This window comes from Elephantulus edwardii, unplaced genomic scaffold (genome assembly GCF_000299155.1).
Source record: "Elephantulus edwardii isolate Elephantulus edwardi_28Jun2011 unplaced genomic scaffold, EleEdw1.0 scaffold00041, whole genome shotgun sequence".
Classification (NCBI taxonomy): Eukaryota; Metazoa; Chordata; class Mammalia; order Macroscelidea; family Macroscelididae; genus Elephantulus; species Elephantulus edwardii.
In genome coordinates this window covers 7,896,655-7,917,191 of record NW_006399791.1, presented here as the reverse complement: position 1 = coordinate 7,917,191, position 20,537 = coordinate 7,896,655, and the positions used below count along the sequence as shown (strand labels likewise).

At 50.1% G+C, this 20,537-nt stretch overlaps 1 protein-coding gene across 1 annotated transcript; it reads right to left on the bottom strand.

The window, feature by feature from the left end:
• Positions 1-1,953: 1,953 nt before the first annotated feature.
• On the bottom strand, positions 1,954-18,915 carry ANPEP (alanyl (membrane) aminopeptidase). Its single transcript, XM_006885220.1, has 20 exons — positions 18,302-18,915; positions 17,667-17,809; positions 17,406-17,545; positions 16,886-17,012; positions 16,648-16,802; positions 16,364-16,477; positions 16,116-16,259; positions 15,258-15,323; positions 15,050-15,115; positions 13,309-13,484; positions 12,995-13,074; positions 11,787-11,920; positions 11,642-11,697; positions 10,710-10,857; positions 7,931-8,022; positions 7,356-7,466; positions 7,079-7,246; positions 5,536-5,676; positions 5,200-5,281; positions 1,954-2,106 (listed from the first exon to the last, which is right to left on the bottom strand). Exons 1-20 carry the CDS (start codon positions 18,904-18,906, stop codon positions 1,954-1,956), a joined length of 2,901 nt encoding a protein of 966 aa, XP_006885282.1. The 5' UTR covers positions 18,907-18,915.
• Between the last annotated feature and the right edge of the window lie 1,622 nt (positions 18,916-20,537).

Below are 20,537 nucleotides of genomic sequence, written 5' to 3'. Positions count from 1 at the left end.
ATGCCAGGGCCAGTCCCTCTCCCATGGGGACCACCAGAAGGGGCTTGCCTGCTCGTCCCACTGACCAAGTGTCAGCCATGGCCACTGAGCACTGGTGACAGGAAGGGCTGGCACAGAGGGGATGGGGACACTTAATCTGGTGTGATCCCAGAGTCTCCTGGTTGGTGGCACTCCTGGTTGGCTGCAGGATCCCCTGGTGGGGGGCTGCTTCCTCTCCTTGGCTTTGATATGCAGATGCCCCTGGAGGCAGGGAAGCTCTTTTTGCCCAGACTTCTCACAAGCAGGAGGCTGTGAGGGAAGAGATTGGGCGGCACAGTAAAGCCAGAAGACACGGCCAAAACAGTACTAGATACAGGAGGCAATAAAACTCTTAAGGGTCAGACTTTATGCTGGGCAGTGCACCTCCTTAAATGTACACAGCAGTCAGGTGCAGAGAGGAAAGGTCCTCCGTATTTGGGTTGGGACTGAAGCCAGGCCTGTTGGACTCCAAGCTTGTTCCTGGTAGCTGGAGGTGACACACACCTGGTATCTGTTACTTCCCTCCCAACAACCTTGGTGGTTTAGCTGGAACTTGTGGGGTCATAACTTGGGTGAGCCTCCTACAACTTAACTCCATTAGCCAAGAGATGTCTATCAAGGTCAGTGGGCCCTAGGCCGCCTTTTTGAAGTTGGTCAGGGCAGCTTTGGCCTTGACTTCTGGCCAGATGCTTACAGTGATCTGGAGGGCACAGCCCCCATTCTGTGAGTCTGGCAAATCTGTCCTGACCCTCACCCACCCTCAGCACTGCCCCTCCCTTGTGAGCCGCTCCTGAAAACAACTACTCCTCAATTGTGTGGTCCCTTTACTGTTGATAAGCTGCTGTCTCACAGACCCACAGTACAGGTAGGAGGCTAAGCACTCCAGGCCAAAGGCCCAGGGCCACGGCCTTCCTCGGGGATGCACACTGCAGCTCAGGGAAGGAGGCCCAGCTAGGCCCCGGCTCCCTCACCTCCTGTTAAACTTTCTCAACCTAACCCTCTACTGTTGAGCCAATTCTGATTCACAGAGACCCTCCCTTTGGTTTCTGAGGTTGTATCTTTATGGAGCAGTTGGATTCAATTCTCCGACTTTTAGGCTAGCAGTGCAACAGTGCAAATCCAACTCCTCCCTGCTTTCTGAAGAGCACTCCCTTGGCTCTGCCAGGACCCACTCTGTGCCAGGCACCCTGGCAGCCCTGCATGGCATCTGCTCTCCACATCTCTGGTTCCCTAGCACGCAGGTTTCCAGCCCCCAGTGTGGATTCACATGAAACGGGCACCACAGCCAGGAGCTGCGGTCAGTGGGCTCTGCTTGTCTCCCATCTATACTCTTGGAAGTCACCCACCATCTTTCCATTTACCCCAAGTTGCCTCGCCCCCACCATCTTTCCATTTACCCCAAGTTGCCTCTATCCCAGTCTCTCAGACACATTCTTGCTTAAGTTTAATAACAAGCCTGGAAGCTAATCTAGAAATCTTTTATGTACATTTTCTCTTAGAAAAAAAAATATACAGATCTGGTGTCCTGTGGATTCCTCAGGTTCCAGGGTCTTCATGGGAAGGTCGGAGAAGGCACAGGGTGACCACCACCCCTCCAAGGCTGTCCATTGTCCATCAAGGGCTTCTGCTCCTCTGGCCCAGGCACGGGGCTTCCCTGAGATCAGCTGCAGGGCCCTGGACATTGGGCCGCCATACTGGATTCCATGTTGGGGTGGGGTTGGCGAGAGGGGCAGAGGCTTAGGTGGTCAGGCTGCTTGGCTATCAGGAGCTGGCCGAGTCCCACCAGTGGAGTGGAGAGAACGTGGACCTGAGTCTGTCCTTGAGAGGAGGGGACTGGTGACCTAGGCTCTGGAATGGGGGTACCTACCCCAGGTGTCTGGGACAGATGCACAGGGGTATCTCTGATGGGGGCCAGGTGACTTGATGGACCAGGGACTACATGCTGTTTTCTGTGAACCACTGGAGCACCACCTTCTGGTTCCTCTTCACCCACTCAATGTTGGTTCTTGTTTGCTCCAGGGCTTGCTCCAGGGCCCGCGTGCCTGAGCCAAAGCCAATGTGCGCGTAGTCCTTCTTGAACTGCTCCAGCTGTCAGAAAACAGATTCTTAGTCCTAAATCAGGTCTCAAGGAGAGATTCCCTCAGGCCCTTGGCCTCCAACTCTACAGGGCCCCTCCAGAGACAGCTGGACGCCTTGGAAAAGAAGGGGGCAGTTTTTCACTTTTTTCTGGGTTAAAATCCTGATCTACGGGGAAACCAAGCTAGTTTAAACTCATGGTGACGCCATATATGTCGGAAAGGGATGAAGCTCCACAGGGTTTTCAAGGCTGTGCGGTTCAAAGCCACCCCAGCTCTCTGGAGGAAAGATGGCCAGCTTCCTCCTGTTAAGATTTACAGCCTCCAAAGCCAACGGAGAGGGTCAGTCATGGCAGTGGTTTTCTTTTACTTCTATCCAGTAACAATGAAGACCCCAAACATTTAATTAAGGAAACAATTCTATTTACAATTATACCAAGAAAGAGAAAATACTGAGGAATAAACTTAACAAGTGAAAGACTAGCATTCTGAAAACCACAAAACATTGTTGAAAATAATGAAACCCCTAAATAAAGGGGAAGATATGCATGCTCATGGGTTGGAAGACTTAATATTCTTAAGATGGTATTACTTCACAAATTAATTTACAAATTCTGGGCAATCACTATAAAAATTACAAGTGTCCCTTTTTTTTTTTTTTTTAGCAGAAATTGACAAGCTGATCTTAAAATTCACATGGGAATACATGGACCCAAATTAACCAAAAACACTACTGAAAAATAACAAAGTTGGAAGACTCATACTTCTTAATTCAAAAGTTTATTATAAAGTTAGAGTAATCAAAACTGTGTGGTCATGGCATAAAGATAGATAAATCAATGAAGTAGAATGGAGAGTTGAGGAATAAACCCACATAAATATGGTTAATTCATTTTTTACAAGAATGCTGGGTCCATTTAATAGAGGAAAGGGTGGTCTTCTCAATAACTGCATTGCTGTTTTGTGCACGTGAGTCAGCAAAGACTCACAGCAATCCTACGAACGACAGAGTGGACCTTGTCCTGTCTTGTGCCATCCTCATGGATAAGCACATGCAAATGAAGGAGGTTGGATCTCTACTCCACCCCATTCACTAAAAGGAGCTCAAAGTGGAGCAGAGACTTACAGTAAAATTCATAGAAGAAAGCACAGAATGTTTTCACGACCTTGAATTTTACAAGATCTCTTAGCCATGATACCACAAGCATGGCAATGAATCGATTGATCGAATTTGTGCATGAAAAGGTTTTTCACTTTTCCTAGATAATGCAAAGACAATGCACAAAATGGAATAAAATATTTTAAAGTCATGGATCTGATAGATAGCCTAGTGATAAGAAGCTGTGCTGCAATCTCAGAGATACACAGTTCAAATCCACCATCTGCTCCATGGGAGGAGGCTGGGCAATCTCCTCCTGTGTGATTTCCTGCCTCTGAAAACCCACTGGAGGGGCGGCTGTCAGTTCTAACTCAAGGGCATACAACAACCACATCTGATAAGTAGTCCATATGCAGACTACAGAAAAACTCTCAGAGCTCAACAACGAAAAGAAAAGCCAATTTAAAAATGGGCAAATATAGCTCATTGTTGAGTACCATTGACAACCATAAATGACTAATGGGTTTTCACAGAGGCAGTTAATTGTACGGGAGGAGACTGCCCTTCTTTTTCCCACAGAGCAGATGCTGGATTTGAACCATGTGTCTTTAGGTTGAGAGTGCAGCTCCTTGCCACTAAACCGCCAGTGCTTCCTAAAAGGTAGCTTAGAAAATTTTAATATGGTTTGGAGGTGAGAAGGCGTTGTTTTCTTGGGTGTGATAGTGGCAGTGTGACAAAGTTTTTATGATTATTTTAGCTATGTCTGCAGTACACACACAGGTGCAAATACAAGTGATTTGGATTAAAACAACCATGAGATATCATCTCACCCCAGTCAGAATAGCAAGATTTAACAGAACAACAACAACAAATGCTGGTGAAGTTGTGGAGAAACTGGAACCCTTATTCACTGTTGGTGGGAGTGTAAATTGGTGCAGCCACTATGGAAAGGCAGTATGGCACTTTCTCAAAAAGTTGCAAATAGAAATACCATTTGACCCAGCAATTCCACTACCGGAAATATACCCTAAAGAAACCATAACTGCCACCCAAACAGACACATGCACACCTATGTTTATTTTAGCTTTGTTCACAATAGCAAAGAGCTGGAAACAACCCAAGTGCCCGTCAACAAATGACTAGATAGAGGAGCTCAAGTATATTCACACAGTGGAATACTATGTGGCATTGAAAAACAAGGAACTCATGAAATAGTACACAAAATGGGTGACCCTAGAGGATATTATGCTGAGTGAAATATCTCAGACAAAGAAGACAAATACAGCATAATGCCACTATTATAAAAGAGGACTGATATAAGGGAGGGGGGAGACTGAGAAAGATGGGACAAATAACGTATACTGCATTGAAACAGACGAGAGAGAGAACTGTTTAAAACAGACATTATGATTAGATATTATGGTTAGGGCAGGAGTCCAGAATGAAGGTAGCATATTAGTGGAGTGGACTTGGGGGAGGGAATGAATAACAATGAAAGAATTTTTTCTTTTACTTTTCAAAAAGAAAATGGATTTGGGGAGGAAGGGTGGGCAAGAAGAAAAGTGCAACAATAAATGAATGGAAATCCAAAGTTTCTGTAAACTTTCATTAAAATAAATTTAAAACAACAAGTGATTTGTGTAAAAATTGCTCACCCCCTAAAATAAGAGTTGGCCAAATGTTGATAATTGTTGAATCTGAGAATACGGAGGTTGATATTATTCTCCTTACTATTGTGCTTATATAAAAATTCCCAAAATGTATTTGTTAGACTGAATCATCTACATCTTAAAAAATCTCAGTTTCCAGCCTCTCCTGTGGAAGGAAGGCCTGGTAACTTGGAGACCTTGGTCCCCTGTGGCCACACTCAGTGGGAGCTGAGTGATGCCGTCCTCAAAGGCTGGAAGGCCAGGCCCCACTGTGCCTGCTCCAGGCCTCACTGTGCCTACTCCAGTCCCCTCTCCAGGCCCCACTATGCCCGCTCCAGGGCTTGGGACAGCTTCTTACCTGTTGCAGCTCAAATTCGCTTGAGAATCGTTGGGTCACTGACCGGATGACACTGGCGAAGGAGAAGGAGCTACCACCATAACTGCAGAGTAGGGAGAGAGGAGATGAAGGTGAGGGGCAGGAGCTGGGGCTAATGCCGAGGGACGCACACAAGGCCTGACGCTAGAAGGTGGTGGGTCAGGCTTGAACACAGGTCTGAACGGAGTCTCTTACTCCTCACCCTTTCCTAGGAGCCAGCCCTCCGTTCTGCTCACCCTCTTCCTTTGCACAGAGACCATCTCTGTAGTCTCCCCAGCCTGAGTTTTTGCCTCTTGACACCCTCTCTTGCAGACTCACTCAATAAAGAGCTTATTCCAGTTGCTCCGGACAAAGTCCCAGACCAGATTTTGCCCATGGACATTGCTGGCGATGCTGCTGATGGTGGAGGTGGCATCCTGCTTCCGGATAAGATCGGGGTTCAAGGTGTAACTCAGGTACCTGTGAGGGCAGAGTGTAAGGTTAACAACCACAGCCAGGAGGGGCAGTCACACAATTCAAGAGAGGATGCACGCCAGCATATACCACTTCCTTCTGCCTCTCTAAACAATGTGTTAGGGTGCAGAGGGCTGAGAGACCCTCTCCACAGGCCTCTCTCCCTGCGGGGAGCTGAGTCCCCTAAGCAGGGTCACTGGCTACATCAGATCCTAGATCTGACAAGGGACTAATGCCCAGTTTTTTTTTTCTTGTAGTAAAGTAGAAACAACATAAACCTTTCAATTTTAGCATCTTAAACATATAAGTCCATGGCGTTTATCATACCCACATTGTTGTACAACAATCACCTCTGTTTGCTTCTGAAACTTTTCATGACCCCATCAGACAATTAAACTGTCACCATTCCTTCATCCTCAGCCCATTTCACCCTCTAATCTAATCTTATCTAACACTTTTAATCTCTATGCTTTTATCTATGCTTGTGACTTACATATTGTATAATAGTGTATATAAACTGGATTATATATTATTGGACCCAGCAATCTACTTCTGTGGAACCCCCTGGAGCAGCTCTTCTCACTTTCAGCCACTGTGAATCAGAAGCAATTGTGTCTGAGCTCCTTTCACTCAGGTGTTTTCAAGGTTCATCCCTATGTCCCATATGGATGTATCTCATAGTATGTATCAGGACTTCATCCCTTATTTATTGTCTAATCTATCGTACGGCAGATATGGCATCTTCCTAATACATCATCACCATTGTATGAATACACTAGCCTTTGTTGGTCCATCCATCCATTGATGGATACTTGCGCTATCTCTGTTGGCTATTGTGAGTGTGAGTGTTGTTGCAATGGACATTTATATATGCCTAGGAGTGGAATTCCTAGTGCAATAGATACTATCTGAGGAAGAAGAGAGGAAGGAAGGAAGGGAAGAACAAAGAAAGAATTAGTCTTGCTTCTTTCTGGGCACCAGATATGTTGCCGGCCACTACTGTCCTTGACATTAAGGGTGGCCCTTCTTTATTGGGGTTCAATTGATGGCATATGAGGTACAAAGTAGGAGCTAGAAGTCTTCCTACAAGGACTCAAGGGGTGATCAGATCCAATTTCCCCAGAGCCCTCAACAGAGAGGAAAGGAAAGTCACCATTAGGCAACGGTTAAGAGGGTCATAGCAGCCACAATGAGCTAAAAGGCTTGGCTCTCATAAAAGTTTCCAGACCTTGAGTAAATAAATGGCTTTGCTTCTTTGAGCCTCAGTATTCTCATCTGTAATATGGGGACAGTACTGCTCACATCCTTCAGGTGTGTGAGGCCTGGGTGGACGAACGTGGCAGGTTCTCCCCACACAGCGACCCTGATTACTGGTGGGGAAGAGTGCTCACCCAAGCCTGGTCCTTACCTGTTCAGGATCCACACCTCAGTGCTGCAAGCCAGGCTTGAACGTAGTTTATCAGCCTCATTCACCAGGGTGGCCTTCTGGAACTGCTCCCAGGCAAAGTTCCACTCCTTCTCCCCACCCTGGGCAATGGCTTGGCAGTAGACGGTGGACCGCAAGTTGGGGTGGATCCTGGAGGGATAGGTAGGGTCAGGGAGTGCAAGAAGCATGGAGGGTGGGACAAGGGTCAGATGAGCACAAGGTTCCCAGAGTCAACCTGGAGGGGCAGGGACACACTCACGTGTTGTTTTCAGGATGGGACATCCATTCAGTAAAAAGCCTCAAGACCAGCTCCTTACACTCCACAATTCCACTGGAGCAAGCGATGTTGATGGCATTAACTTCATTGTACCTGCCCCAGAGAGGACATGTGGTCAGCACTCCTCGCCCTGGTCTCAGCAAAGGTTTCCCATGTTATATACAACTGCAGGTGGCACAGGACAGGCTGTCTACAATCACGGCCCATCTAGTCCTTTAAGTTCCACTATTTGCTTTAAGCTTTGGGCTCGAGCTTCCCTGATCCTCAAGGTAACCTAAAGACTGAGAGGGACCTGCAAAGGCCCAATTCCTGCACCAACACCAACAACGAATTGCCCTCAAACCAGTGAGGTGACTCTAGAATTTCAGATGCACCCTTTGTATAAAGGGGTCAGATGGGCTTCACAAAGCCTCAGGGCCGACCCCTCCCTCCTGGGAGGTCCTGTCTCTTCCTGCCCACTGTCCCTTGCCCCAGCCAGGAGTCGGGAGTTCCAAAGGAGAACACTGCATGGATGCTGTTCTAGATGACCCCGGGCATGGGTAGGGGATCACACTCACTGTTCTGTCAGGCTTTGGGGTCGGGTAGTCCAGTTACCGGTGATACTTTTGAAGTGATTGAAAAGGGGCTGTATCTGCTTCCTCAAGTAGTTCTGTGGGAAAGAACACACGGAATTACTTTGAAGGGAAGACTCGCTCCCGCACTGATCCGACCACCAGGGAGCCTCAGCCATGGGTTGGCTGGAGAGCAAGGTGGAAACAAGCCAGCAATGCTGGGGCTGCCCACGGCCACACAGTGCTCAGAGCGTCCAGGCCGGGTCTAAGATCCAGACACCTGACCTGGGGCTCCTTCCCCTCAGAGCCTCAGTCGTCTTAATATTCCACATCTTAGTGTTGCCATTTTGTCAAAAGAAAATGTTTGGTTGTTGGGTTGTTTTTTTTACTCTCCTCCTGATCATCAGTTGTTGTTGTCATGAGCCATCGAGTCACCTGTGACCCATAGCAACCCTATATACAGTGGCTCTGAAGCCTGCCCTGTCCTGAGCCAGTCTCACTGACTCCAATACACCCATCCCCATTGCCCCAGTCACTTGTATCAATCTATCTCATTCAAGATCTTCCTCTCCTGCTCTGTCCCTTTCACCCTTCCAAGCATGATGTTCTTCTCCAAGGACTGGTCCCTCCTGGCAACATGTCCACAGTATGTGAGACGGAGCTCTGTGCTTTATTGTGGGAAATTTAGAAAACATAGCACAGAAAAAGCACATGCAGAAAATAAAGACCACTTGGAAGCTGACTCAAACCACACTTCCTTCTCTATCCTGTGCCTCCTTTCTTAGTTCACATGGCGTAGCTACAATTCCTGCAAACGGCTGCCTTTCCCTTCAAGTGTCATCTAAGCCCCACCTGATCTTTTTTAAAATTCTTTAGAGACTCTGGTTCAACATGGCGGGTGGTTATTTGTGGGGCTACCTCCAAATGTAGCCACAGTAAAAATTCCGAGGACAAAGATACTAGGCAGGAAGCAACAGTGGACTCAACCCACTGACACAGCCAGAAAGCCAGGAGAGAGAGGCAAGGGACATGCCAGAGGGGGAGAATCTGTGAGGACACCCCGCAGAGGGGAGGTGGTGACAGGAAAGCAGGAAGGCTGGCCATGAGGGGCCCTAGACAGGCTCAGGGCTTAAGAAGGACAATCTCCTGGAGGCAAAGGCTGCAAACAGAGACATGGAGCTAAAGTCTGTAGAAAGTCATGGAACTTCCCCTGAGGATCCCACTGGAACCTCTTTCAGCAGGAACCTCTGTGTTCCTCATGAGAGAAAATGAGTCAGAAGGGTTCAAGTCCTATGGGAACATAATGAGGACAAGCAATGGCTACTGGACTTCAAAGAGAGCTAGATGTAAAAGTCTGCATGCTGAGTGGTGGTACTCCACTCCTGTCCCCACTCTGCCCCAGCCGTGAACACCATCAGCTGCCCTGTACAAGCTCTGAAGCTCACTCTTTGAAGAAAGTTTCTCAAGAGTAATTAAAGGAGACTACCTGGGGGTACACAGTCAACGGTCTTGGCACCAGTAGCCAGGAAATTAAAAGGCGCATTGCCATGGGAAAGTCTGCTGTTAGGGACCTCTCCAAGGTGCTGAAGAGCAGTGGTGTCTCTCTGGAGACTAAGGTGCGTCTGATACAGGCCATGGTCTTCGCAATCACTTGTTATGCATCGGAGAGTTGGACAATGACCAAGGAGGATAGAAGGAGAATTGATGCCTTTGAGCTGTGGTGCTGGAGAAGAGTATTGAGAATACCATGGACTGCTAGGAAAACAAACAGATTCGTCCTGGAAAAGGTTAAACCGGATGGCTCCTTGGAGGCAAGGATTCTGAGGCTCCGTCTAACATACTTTGGACATGTTGTGAGGAGAGACCGGTCCTTGGAGAAGGACATCATGCTTGGGAGGGTGGAGGGACGGCGCAGGAGAGGAAGGCCCTCTATGAGGTGGATTGATTCAGTAACTGGGATAATTGGAATGGGAGTGTCAGAGACAGTGCGATTGGCACAGGACAGAGCAGAGTTTAGGGCTGTTGTACATAGGGTCACTATGAGTCGTAAGCGACTCGATGGCACATAACAACAACAACAACAACTGGGGGTGTGGTGGGGTGGGGAGGTGTCCCTCTCCATGAACTTGACTGCCTAGTCTCTCCACAGTGAGACCACCAGCTGACAAACTCCTCCCTCTGCAGAATTTTAAATAACTTTTTACCACCTTGCTCTTGAATTCAAAGAGGCAGCTTAGCTTCCAGCCTGAGAGAGGAAATGGAAAATGGAGAGGAAAGAAGGCGACATAAGGAAAAGAAAACGTGGTGAAAACTGACAGGACACAGTTAAGAGAAGGTGCATACAGGACGCTGGGCCCTGTATTTCAGAATTAATTGCCCCTGGGATTCTGCATCAAAGTATTTCAGAGCATGTGCCTCACAGCCCAGCAGACAGGCGCTGGCTGGTCTGAGCCTGCTCATTCGGGAGGAGTTTTCCATGGAAACCTGAGACGACTCCTGGGGCAGTGGCCTTTTCTGTGACCCCTCAAAGTGCTCATTTCCTAGATTTCAAATTGACAGACTTTGCTACATGTCTCAGTTTCCTGCCCCACCTGACCTCCTCACCTTCTTCCTTCACCCTGCAGCCTTCTCGCTCACTCACCAATTCCCCAGTCCCGCTCTCAGGAAAAGACCTGGATGGGGGTCAGCATGGCAGGCTTTACCATGCAAGATGGTCTGTGTGCTTCCTAAGAGTGTGCTTTCAGGCCCTGGGGAGAGGCTCTGAGCCCCCAGAGCTCCTCCATACCTTCATGGGGCCGTAGACTTCAGAGCGGTCGAACATGAGCTTGAAGTAGCTCAGGCTGTCTAGGGCAGCATTCCAGGGCATATACTCTGTCTCTTTGATGAGGAAGAGGGTGTTGTTCAGCGCCAGCGTGACAGGGACTATTTGAGCACTGGAGGACAGAGAGGCCTAAATTGGTACCTGTACCCAGCCCAGTCACACCCAGGGGACCCGAGCCCATGCTCTCAAGGCTCCTCTTCAGCCCTGAACTATGCTCCTTCCTGGAATGTTAGGTCCCAGAGCCCAGTTCCAGGAATCACCGGGAAGAAATGAAGGACATAGAGGCTGGGCCCATTTTACAGATGTGGAAACAGAGTTGAGATTCAAAAGGATAAAAAGTAAATGCTCTTTACTCTGCTCAGCCCTATTCTCTGGTTTGCTGAGTCCTATGGGCCTTCCCTCACCCACTTCTTGGGCTATCTGTCTATAGTTGCTTCATGAATGGCGAGGTCTAGGAGTGACATCGGCCATACCAGAGCTTAGCATCTCCCCTGGAACACATTAAGTGCTTAATAAATTATTTGTTGATCCATATCACATCTCTCTCAGAGTGCCTTCCAGATCCTCCCAGTACGGCAGCCTGCTACCCCATAAGACCCCAGGAAAAAAGTCTGGTGTCATAGAGTACAGTGAGTTCTTAAAGCTAGACAGTCCTGTGTCTGTTTGTCATTGCCACTCTGAGGCCTCAGACAAGTTACTGTGAAGCTCAATTTTCTCATCTATGAACTGGGGGTAATCATGCTACCCATCTCCGGGGTCACACAGACCGTGGGGGTAGAGTACAGGCTAGGGGTGGGGGAGGCTGTGAGGGATCCTGTCACTGCTCCTGGTGCAGAGCCAGCACAGCAGGGGGGATGGGCCAACAGGTGGGACCCAGGAAGGGAAGGATCACTCACCTGGCCAGGTTGAAGGCATCCTGGATGATCTGGGCGCGGTTAATGACAGGGATGACCTGGAAGGAAAAACAGAGTATGTAACCTCACGCTGGTGGTGGGGGCTGAGGCTGGGCCCAGGGTGGGGTGGAGGGTGGCAGACACTGACCTGCGGATTGTTCTGCAGCTGATTTTGAATCTTCACCCAGTTATTATTATCGTAGTTCACCCGGAAATAACCCGTGACATTGATGTTGAGCAGGAGCCACTCATTAGCTGTTGTTCTGAACGGTGGGTGCTCGGCTGTGAGGAAAGAGCAGGGCTTGGGTGGGGCTGCTCAGAGGGGCACAGCTGGACCCCAACCCAGGCCCCCTTTCTCCAGGTTTCAGTAGGAGAAGCTTCCTGTACAGCCTAGCACCAGCTTGCCCTGGGGCTTTCGGGGTGATCATGCCAGTAGATTGGGAGAACGAGTATGGATTGAGCTGCAGGGCCAAACTCTGTCTCTGATGGCCCTGTGACCTCGAACAGACTGTGTTCAGGTTATTGACAATGGTCTGAAGCCTCACTGGCACACCACTAGCCGTGCTGGCCCAATTCCCCCTCCACCCTCTCTCCTGCCTGTAACTGCTCCGTCACATATCAAGCCCCTCAAGTCAGAAACCAGGCACTCCTTCCTCAGTTCTCATCTGTTTGGATCCCTCAACATGCCCAAGGATATCCCCTTTGTCTCCTACAGAACCTCTGAGGAGCCAGTCTCCTCTGGGCACCCTCTCTCCTGGCCACTCTCTCCTATCTCAGTGCCTATGTACTGGTTGGTCTCTTTGCCTAAGATATTTTTCTTTGCCCTGTCAGCCTGGATAACTTTTTCTCTAGGGCTCAGCTCACTTCCTACAGGAAGCCTTCCTGATTTCTCCATAAAGTTTAATCTCCCTTATTCCCAGCTCTCTGGGCTCACGGTAGCCCAGTCATCCACTCTAAAGCACTCGGCACAGCTTTGGTGTGTTTAACCACTTTTCCTCCTCCCTATAACTTGCAAGCCTGGCCAAGGCAAAGGATGACAGGCCTGTTCCCTCAGCACCTGCAGCAGAGGGTGGCTGCTCGTGCTTTGAAGGCTGACTATATGCAAGGCATGTTTCTAACCATTTTACATGCGCTCTCTTATTTAATCGTCATGCAATCTCCCTTGGTAGACATTGTTCTAAACCTCGTTTCACAAATGATGAGGTGGAGACCAGAGAGGGGAAGGAATTTTCCCAGTGTCACAGAGCTGAGTAGAGGTAGAGTAGAGATTGGAACCAAAGAAGTGGAGGAAGCTTGTGCTGAGAAGAGTGCTGAGTGTGGGGTGAGGCACACCACCCACAGTGCAGGGCTGCTTACCTTGCTGGGTGCCGTTCAGCCAGTATCTTTCCTGATAGACACCACTTTTGAGAGATGTGATGGGCACGATCCACAGGTAGCTGCAATGGGACACGAGGGGCCAGGCAGTGAGGGCTGGCAGCCCTGTTTTGGCTCCCACTTTCTGCCCAGCTCTGACCCCAAGTGTCCCATTCTCCTGGGGCTGGGACCACGGTAGACCAGATGGTACAGCCACAGAAGCTGAGACAACAGACTAGGACTGCAGGGAGGGTTTCTACTGTAGCATGTGTCCAGGGACTGACTGAGAACCCCTGCCTAAGGGAACCCCTGCTCACTTGAACTCTGAAGGGCGGGTGACGTTGGCATCAGAATTGAGAAGGAAGTGCTTCTGGGAGATGGTCCCCTTCTCGGTGTCCACGGTGACGACGGGGAAGCCCATCTGCAGCGTCCAGCGGTCCATGATGGTGCGGATGGAGGCAGGAAGTTTGATGGTCATCTGGTTGTCTACAGCCTGAGGGCAGAACCAGGTAGTGGCCATCAGCAGACAGCCACCCTCCCACCTCCACCCACCCAGGACAACCCTCGCTTGCAGACTCTGCCTCGACAGTGCAGTCAGGAGCTGGGTCCCAGTTATACTGCTCCTGATGGTGCAGTGCTAAGCCAGCTGGAGAACTCGCCAGCTTTGGTTCAATGCACATCCAGTAAGCTAATCTACGTGGTCTGTGGCCACCCTGTGACCTCGAGGGTCTCTGCATGTCATGACCCCTCAAGGGTCTGTTCATGCTTCGGCCTGATTAACAATGAGATGAGAAGGGAGGGGAAGGAAAGCGGCCCAAGGTCACGAAGGGAGGGCATGTGAGTGTCTGTATGCGTGAGTGTGTGTGTGCCCCGGTGCACACGTTCACATACACATGTTCAGGGATGTGCATGGGTGTGAAGGAAACGAATCCAGATGGGGGACAGACTTAGGTTAGGGATGGTTTTTATTGTCTCCTTTAAAGAAGAGACTCCTGAGTCTTTGGGAGTTGAAGATGTGCTTGAGCATGGAAGACAGCTGGTTTTAGAGAGGGGCGGGAAAGGAGCAAAACTAAAGGGAGCAGGAAGGGCTTCATGGAAGTGGGAGGGGGGCAGAGGGGCAGGGGGGCGGAGGGGAAGGGGGTGGAGGGGCAGGGGGCCGAGGGGCCGGCGCCATCTTTCCAGCCGCATCTGTTTGAGGTTGAGGAGCCAGGTCAGGCTCGTAGGGGTTTAAGTTGGATAGAGACCAGCCTGGAGGGAACTCTGCGATGAGGACTTGGTCTCCCCTCCCTGGTCTGATTGGCCGTGGGGTTTGGACGCCTGAGGACTGGAAAGACAGGGGCAGCAGTGTGCGTGGACAAGCGGGCTGTGCAGGCCAAGAGGAAGTGCATCATGTGGGATTCCAGAACGAGTGCTGGTGTTGGAATGACCAGATGCCCGAGGAGCCACATCCTTTGGTGGGGAGAACCGCAAATGGTGGAAGACTATTGGAGTGGACATGCCAGAGGGATGTGGGCTCAGGAGGGAGTGGAGGTGGCTGCCTCTTTGTTAGGAGGGCAGGAGTTTACCCAACAAAACAGAGGCTGCAGGGGTCTAAGTAGACAAGATGGCAAGGCAGGCAGGCAAGCGCAGAGGGTCAGAGTTTATGTTGAGGGTGCTGATGTGTGCAAAGCCATGTCTGGGAGTGGCAGGATGGGGCATAGGGTCGCCAGAAGTGCTGAGTAGGCTGAATGACTGGCTCCAAGTGTCAGCCAGACGAGAGCTGGGCTTGGAACAGCGAGAGCTTGTTTCCTCGTCACTAAGCCCGGATGAAGAGACTCGTCAACTCCCCCACAGAGCTCATTACAGTATAAGGCAGACCACCTAGTGAGGTCTTGCCATAGGGTTTCTTAAACCTTCCAGTCACCCATTTTTCAGATGAGCAACTGAGGTTCCAAATGACTTGTCTGGCATTGCAATATGACCCAGACCCCATTCTCTTACAAAGGTGCTGCCCCCAGGAACTTTCTGCACTTTGAGGACCCAAACAGAACAGCTTCACAGGTGCTGGCTGTTACCAACCTTCTGCAGGTGCTCCCACAGGTTCAGGTAGTTGGTGTTAGAGTAGGAGAAGGCATGGAGGTAGGACTGTGGAAAGACAGGCCATCATGAAGATAGTTGGTGACCCCCCAGACTCCACCACTCAAGTCTGGTGGTCAGTTGGGGCTGGGGCAAGGAGTAGGCGTTGGGGAAAGCCCATCCATTTCAAGGACAGTCAGGGGGTCCTCACCGCCAGGCCCTGCTTGAACAAGTCCTCAGTCAGGAATTCAGAAAGCATTCTGATGACAGAAGCACCCTGAAAATGAACACAAAAGAGGGGTCATGGAGGGGCTGGTCAGGCATCATAATGAGTGGATCAATGGTACTTAATGTTTAGGACAAAAAAAAAAATCTATGAATGAGTGTATGAAAAATCAACATGCTTTGTAAACTTTCACTCAAATGAAAAAAATAAAGAATAGTAACTAAAAAAATAAGAAGAATAGTAATTTAGAATTTCAAGCAAAAGATTTAATAGATAAATGGGAAAGGGCAAGGTCATATACAATATAAGGGTTGACTGTTGTTGTGGTTGGGTATCGTCAAGTTGGAACCAATCCCCAGTTGACCCTCCAGCAAGTTTTCAGAGGCAGTAATTGCACTGGAGGAGACTGCCCATCTTTCTCCTTCGGAGCAGCTGGTGGATTTGAACTGTGTGCCTTCACGTTGACAGCATAAGCCTTACCACTAGGCCACCAGAGTTCATGAGGTTTGATTAGAAACTGTAATTAATTATACTAATCAATGGTAATTCATATAAAGTAACACATACATGATTGATCCAGGAAAATAGTAAGCAAATCTTACCCATCAAAATGGGTATGAGTAACCGCATGAAATGGTAATTCTTTTAAAAAACACAATGTAGATGAATGAAAAATCTGTATGTCATGTAATCTCTCACTCAAGTAAGTAAGAAGGAAAATGTAAAATTTTAAAACAAAGACATGAAATACTAAAGAAAAGAGAAAAAGAAAGAGGGGAACGTCAGAAGCCTGGCAGGCCCACCCCGGTCTGCCCTCCGGCTGTTCCAAAGGGGGCAGCTCACCTTGCTGTAGGAGATGGAATCAAACACCTCGCTGATCTGGGCCGGAGTGTTGACTTCATTCTCAGGGGAGGACAGTGGGTGGGAGGTGGTCAGTGCGTCCACAGCCATCACACGGTACACTTCACTCAGCACTATGAGGTCTTTCTGCAATTCCAATGGCCATTAGCTGGCTGGGCAGGCTGGCTTGGGAGGGAAGAGCCCAGGCGCACCCCACCCTGAACCCTGGGGCCCCCAAGCGACTGGCTCACCAGATTCCAGGTGGGTTCTGCAAAGTCAGCACCCAGGTACTCCACGTAGGAGGCAAAGCCTTCATTCAGCCACAGGTCGTTCCACCAGGCCACAGTGACCAGGTTCCCAAACCACTGTGGGGAGAGGTGGTTAGTGACAATCCACTCTGGACTCTGTCACTCATAGCATTCGGAGCTATCCTTAGCCAAGCTCCTGTCTCGTCACAGCTCCTCTCTGCTGACCCTGCCAGGAAGGATTCTTCCCAGAAGCCCCTCTGCCCTCTGCACACCCCATGATGGGCTACCTGGTGGGCCAGTTCATGAGCAATCACAGTGACCACCCTCTCCTTGTTGCCGATGGAAGAGGACTGTGGATCGTACAGCAGGGCGCTCTCCCGATAGGTCACCAGCCCCCAGTTCTCCATGGCACCCGCGTTGAAATCAGGCAGGGCAATCTGGTCTGAGGAGGGGGTGAGACCGTTGAGCGAAGTCCTAGGTGTGGAACCCCATCTTTCACCTCCCCCTCTGAGGACCTTTACTCACCAGACTTGTTCAGTGGGTAGGGTGTGGAATAATGCTGGGCAAAGAATTCTAGGATGGGGCCTGTCACGGTTTGGGCGTAATGGCTATGGCCCTCACGGGTTGCACTGGGCCGAGCCCAGATACGAATCTACAAAAAGAGTAAATGTAAGGGGTCCTTCTTGGACCAAGTGCAGGTGGGTGAATCTGGGACCTGACACACTAGTGGAGCTTCCCAATGGGGTGTCTGGTCAGCAGAAGAGGAGTCTTCTGGGGGCCTTTGAGTCTTAGACGGGTCTTCAGGGTTGGGGTGGGGGTGAATTAATCAGTCACCATCTCTTTGGTAGCATCATGAGAAAGGGTACTATTCTCCTATTTTTCAGATGTAATGACTGAGGATCAGATAACGCAAGAGGGCACTCGCTCCAGGTCACTCAGCAATTCTAACACTGGCCTGCAGTTTCAGGGGCTGGCGCAGGGAAGCGCTAACAGGAGCATCCCCAGGTCGGGCTGGTCCTAGGCGGGAGGTCAGCTGGCTTTATACCTGGATGCCGCTGGGTGTCACACTGTTCACAGATGTGAACTCACTGACAATGAAGGCCAGCAGGTATGTGGACATCTTGGGTGTGGTTTCGAACTCGGTGATGCTCCAGTCAGGATCTTCAGGAAATGGGGTAGAGGGGCCTGGAGGTGGAAGACACAGGGATGTGAGGATGCAACTTCTGCCCTGAGGTTAGTCCCAGTGCCTGGGTTCCTGCCCCCGACCCCCGCCAGGCTATGTGGCCTCAGCATAGAACCCACTCACCTTTGGGCTGCATATTGGACAGAGCCACGAGGTTTTTGGGATGGACGAGCGTGATGTTAAACGTGGCCTTCATGGCTGGTTCATCAAAGCAGGGGAAGGATTTCCGGGCATCGGGGGCTTGCATCTGTGTGGTGGCCAGCACTCTATCCAGACAGCAGGATGTTAGAGGGTGTGCCTGCAGCACCCCTGAGTCCCATGGGTGTGGATGCATGGGGCCTTAGGGTTCACTGGGCTTACAACAAAATCTCTGCCCTCCCCCTTATCCCTAGCAGCCTTTAGACCCCTGGCAGGCCACCTGACAGTGGAAGATAAGGAATTCTTCAATCTCAGAACCAAAGTCCTAGCAGGATCCAGCCTATGTTAGCTGAGGAAGACATTTCTCTCCTCTGAACCTCAGTTTTCCCATCTGACAAAGGGCAATTTCTGCCTCTCAGCCCTGATTTCCTGATAACAGGAGAGCGAAGCCCCCCTGGAAGAGGGATTTCTGTCACAGAAGCTGTTCCACCAGACACAACTGATAGAGTAGTGGGCTGGCCAGGGTCTGGAAAATGCAAAGATCCAACCCTCAGTTAGCCCCCAGGATCCAGCTCAGCACTTAAGATCTGTGCCACCAGGCAGATCCAGCTCTTACTTACTTTTTGACACCCCCCTCCATGTACTCGCTCCGGTAGAAGCCTGCCAGGTCGTCAGCCAGCTCCCCTACAAACTGGCTCTGCAGCTCATACTGCCCATTGACCTCCAGGTGGCTATTCAGGTGCACCACCATGTATTCAGTGTGCAGGACCCACTCGACTCTTTTGATTGTAGGGGCCTGGGAACCTCCCACCCTCCGCAGGACCAAGTCAGCTGTGTAGTTTAGCTTCTTGCTGTGGATGATGATGACATCGGTGGTGTTCTTGCAGGTGAAGCGCACAGTGCTGCTGCCGGTGAAGATGTACAGGCCCTCACTGTTGGGGGTGAGGAAGGGCCTCAGCTTCAGGTCATAGGATTCGGGTATCAGCGTCAGGGGCAAGCGGTAGTTGTTCCATGGTAGGTTCGGGTCCAAGGTGGTGGTCGTGACGGGGGCTGAGGTGGAACTGACAGGCCCCAATGTGGATTGCTCCAAGCGAGAGTTCTCTGCATTTTTTTGCTTCTCTTGAGAGTACACCACGGACAGGGCACTGATGGTGCACACAGCTGCCACTCCCAGCACGATGGCCAGAATGCCCAGGGATTTGGAGATGTAAAAGCCCTTAGCCATGGTGAGGGCAGGTAGGGAGCTGGGGCAGCTCAGGAGCGGCAGAGAATGGAGCAGCCTCGGGCCAAGTTTATATCCCTTAGTGGGAGGAGCCTACAGCCAGCAGACTGGGCAAAAATTAACCAGGGCTGAGATGACGGAAGGTCACTGGACTGGGTTGGGGCAGGTTGTGCCGATGGCTCCGGAGATGGGATCCAGGAACAGGGCTGCCTGCTGGGAGTGAAAAGTGTCTGGTTACAGGCTGCCTGGAGCGTGTCTGAGGGCTGAAAGGCAGGCTACAGGACTAGACTAGTGGGTATAGAGAACAGCCAGACTGGGCTGCATCAGTCTGCCTGTCAGCAGAAACAACAGCAGGAAGGATTGAGGTTAGACTCCAGACGGACTTCCCAGGAGGAAGAGGTTGGAAATGCACTTGAAAAGTGCATACGCTGCTTCTATCAAGAACACGCTGGGTCATCCCTCTGGTTGGATCCCTGGAAGGATTCCCAGAGCTTCTCTGCAAGCTGGTCCTAGCCTCCCGTGGATCTTTCCAGAGCAGGAGTCCTTCCAGGCTCACCTCACTTTCCCTTTTTGCCACTTTTTTCCCTCTCCAATTATCAGCCTTTTTTTTTTAAGGTAAGAAGGCTGATGGAGGCTTACCCTTCCCTCAGGTGTGACCTTGCGTAGATAACTTTTCCTTTCTGAACTGTTTCCTCATATAAATAATAGTAACTCTCTCCCCAGCTTGTGGCTATATTTAATATGAAAACATTTCAAGTGTTCCTTCTTTTCCTATCCTTGGTAAGAATGATAATAATGACCTTGTTCAGTGTGGCCAACAAAATATGCCTTTTAATGAAAAATAATGGCCACTAAACACCCTTTCAGGAATGCTAGTGACACAATGGTTAAGCACTCAGTTGCGAATTGAAAAATGTGGCTGTTGTTCACGGCTATCAAGTCAGGACTCCCTCACAGCTGACCCTCCAGCGGCTTTTCAGCAGCAGTAAATCATACGGAAGAGATTGCCCATCCTTCTCCCACAACCAAAAGGCAGGCGGCTCAAATCCACCAGATACTCCCCGAGAGAAAGGACCCAGAGATGTGTTCCTATCAAGATTATGGCCTTGAAAACCCCGGTGGGGAAGTTCTACTCTCATCCCACAGGGGTCGCTAACAGAATCGGCTTGCGTACATGGGGATGACCTTTTCAGGATTCATTCTTTTCTCAGGCATAATTCCTCCTTCACCTTCACATCCCACCCAGGTCCCCGTCCTGCTCAAGATCACAGCCATTGTTTATGTGGACCCTGCCGCACCCTCAGGGACCACCTACTCCCACTCTGGTCCCTCAGCCCTGCTGGACATCTTATTCAGATCACTTTATGCGACTTATAGGAAAAACTTTTTGCTCTTGGAAAGGAGTCTTGGTAGTGCAGTGGGTTAGGAGTTTGGGCTGTTAACCAAAAGGTCAACAAACAGTTCAAACCACCACCCACTCCTCAGGAGATGTGGCAGTTGGCTTCCCCAGATTTAAAGCCTGGGAAGCCCTATGGGGCAGCGCCACTCGGGGTCCTTACGAATTGGACTCCACTTGACAGCAGTGGGTGAGTTGCTCTTAGAACCCAGACCAAACCTTCTCGGGACCCAAACCC

Excerpts from the sequence above, each read along its gene's own strand:
- ANPEP (XM_006885220.1), bottom strand. The coding sequence starts at position 18,906 with ATGGCTAAGGGCTTTTACATCTCCAAATCCCTGGGCATTCTGGCCATC. Across the intron at positions 17,546-17,666 it reads GTCCAATATGCAGCCCAAAG|GCCCCTCTACCCCATTTCCT; the intron begins GTGAGTGGGTTC and ends TTCCACCTCCAG. Across the intron at positions 15,116-15,257 it reads TGTTCAAGCAGGGCCTGGCG|TCCTACCTCCATGCCTTCTC; the intron begins GTGAGGACCCCC and ends GTCTTTCCACAG.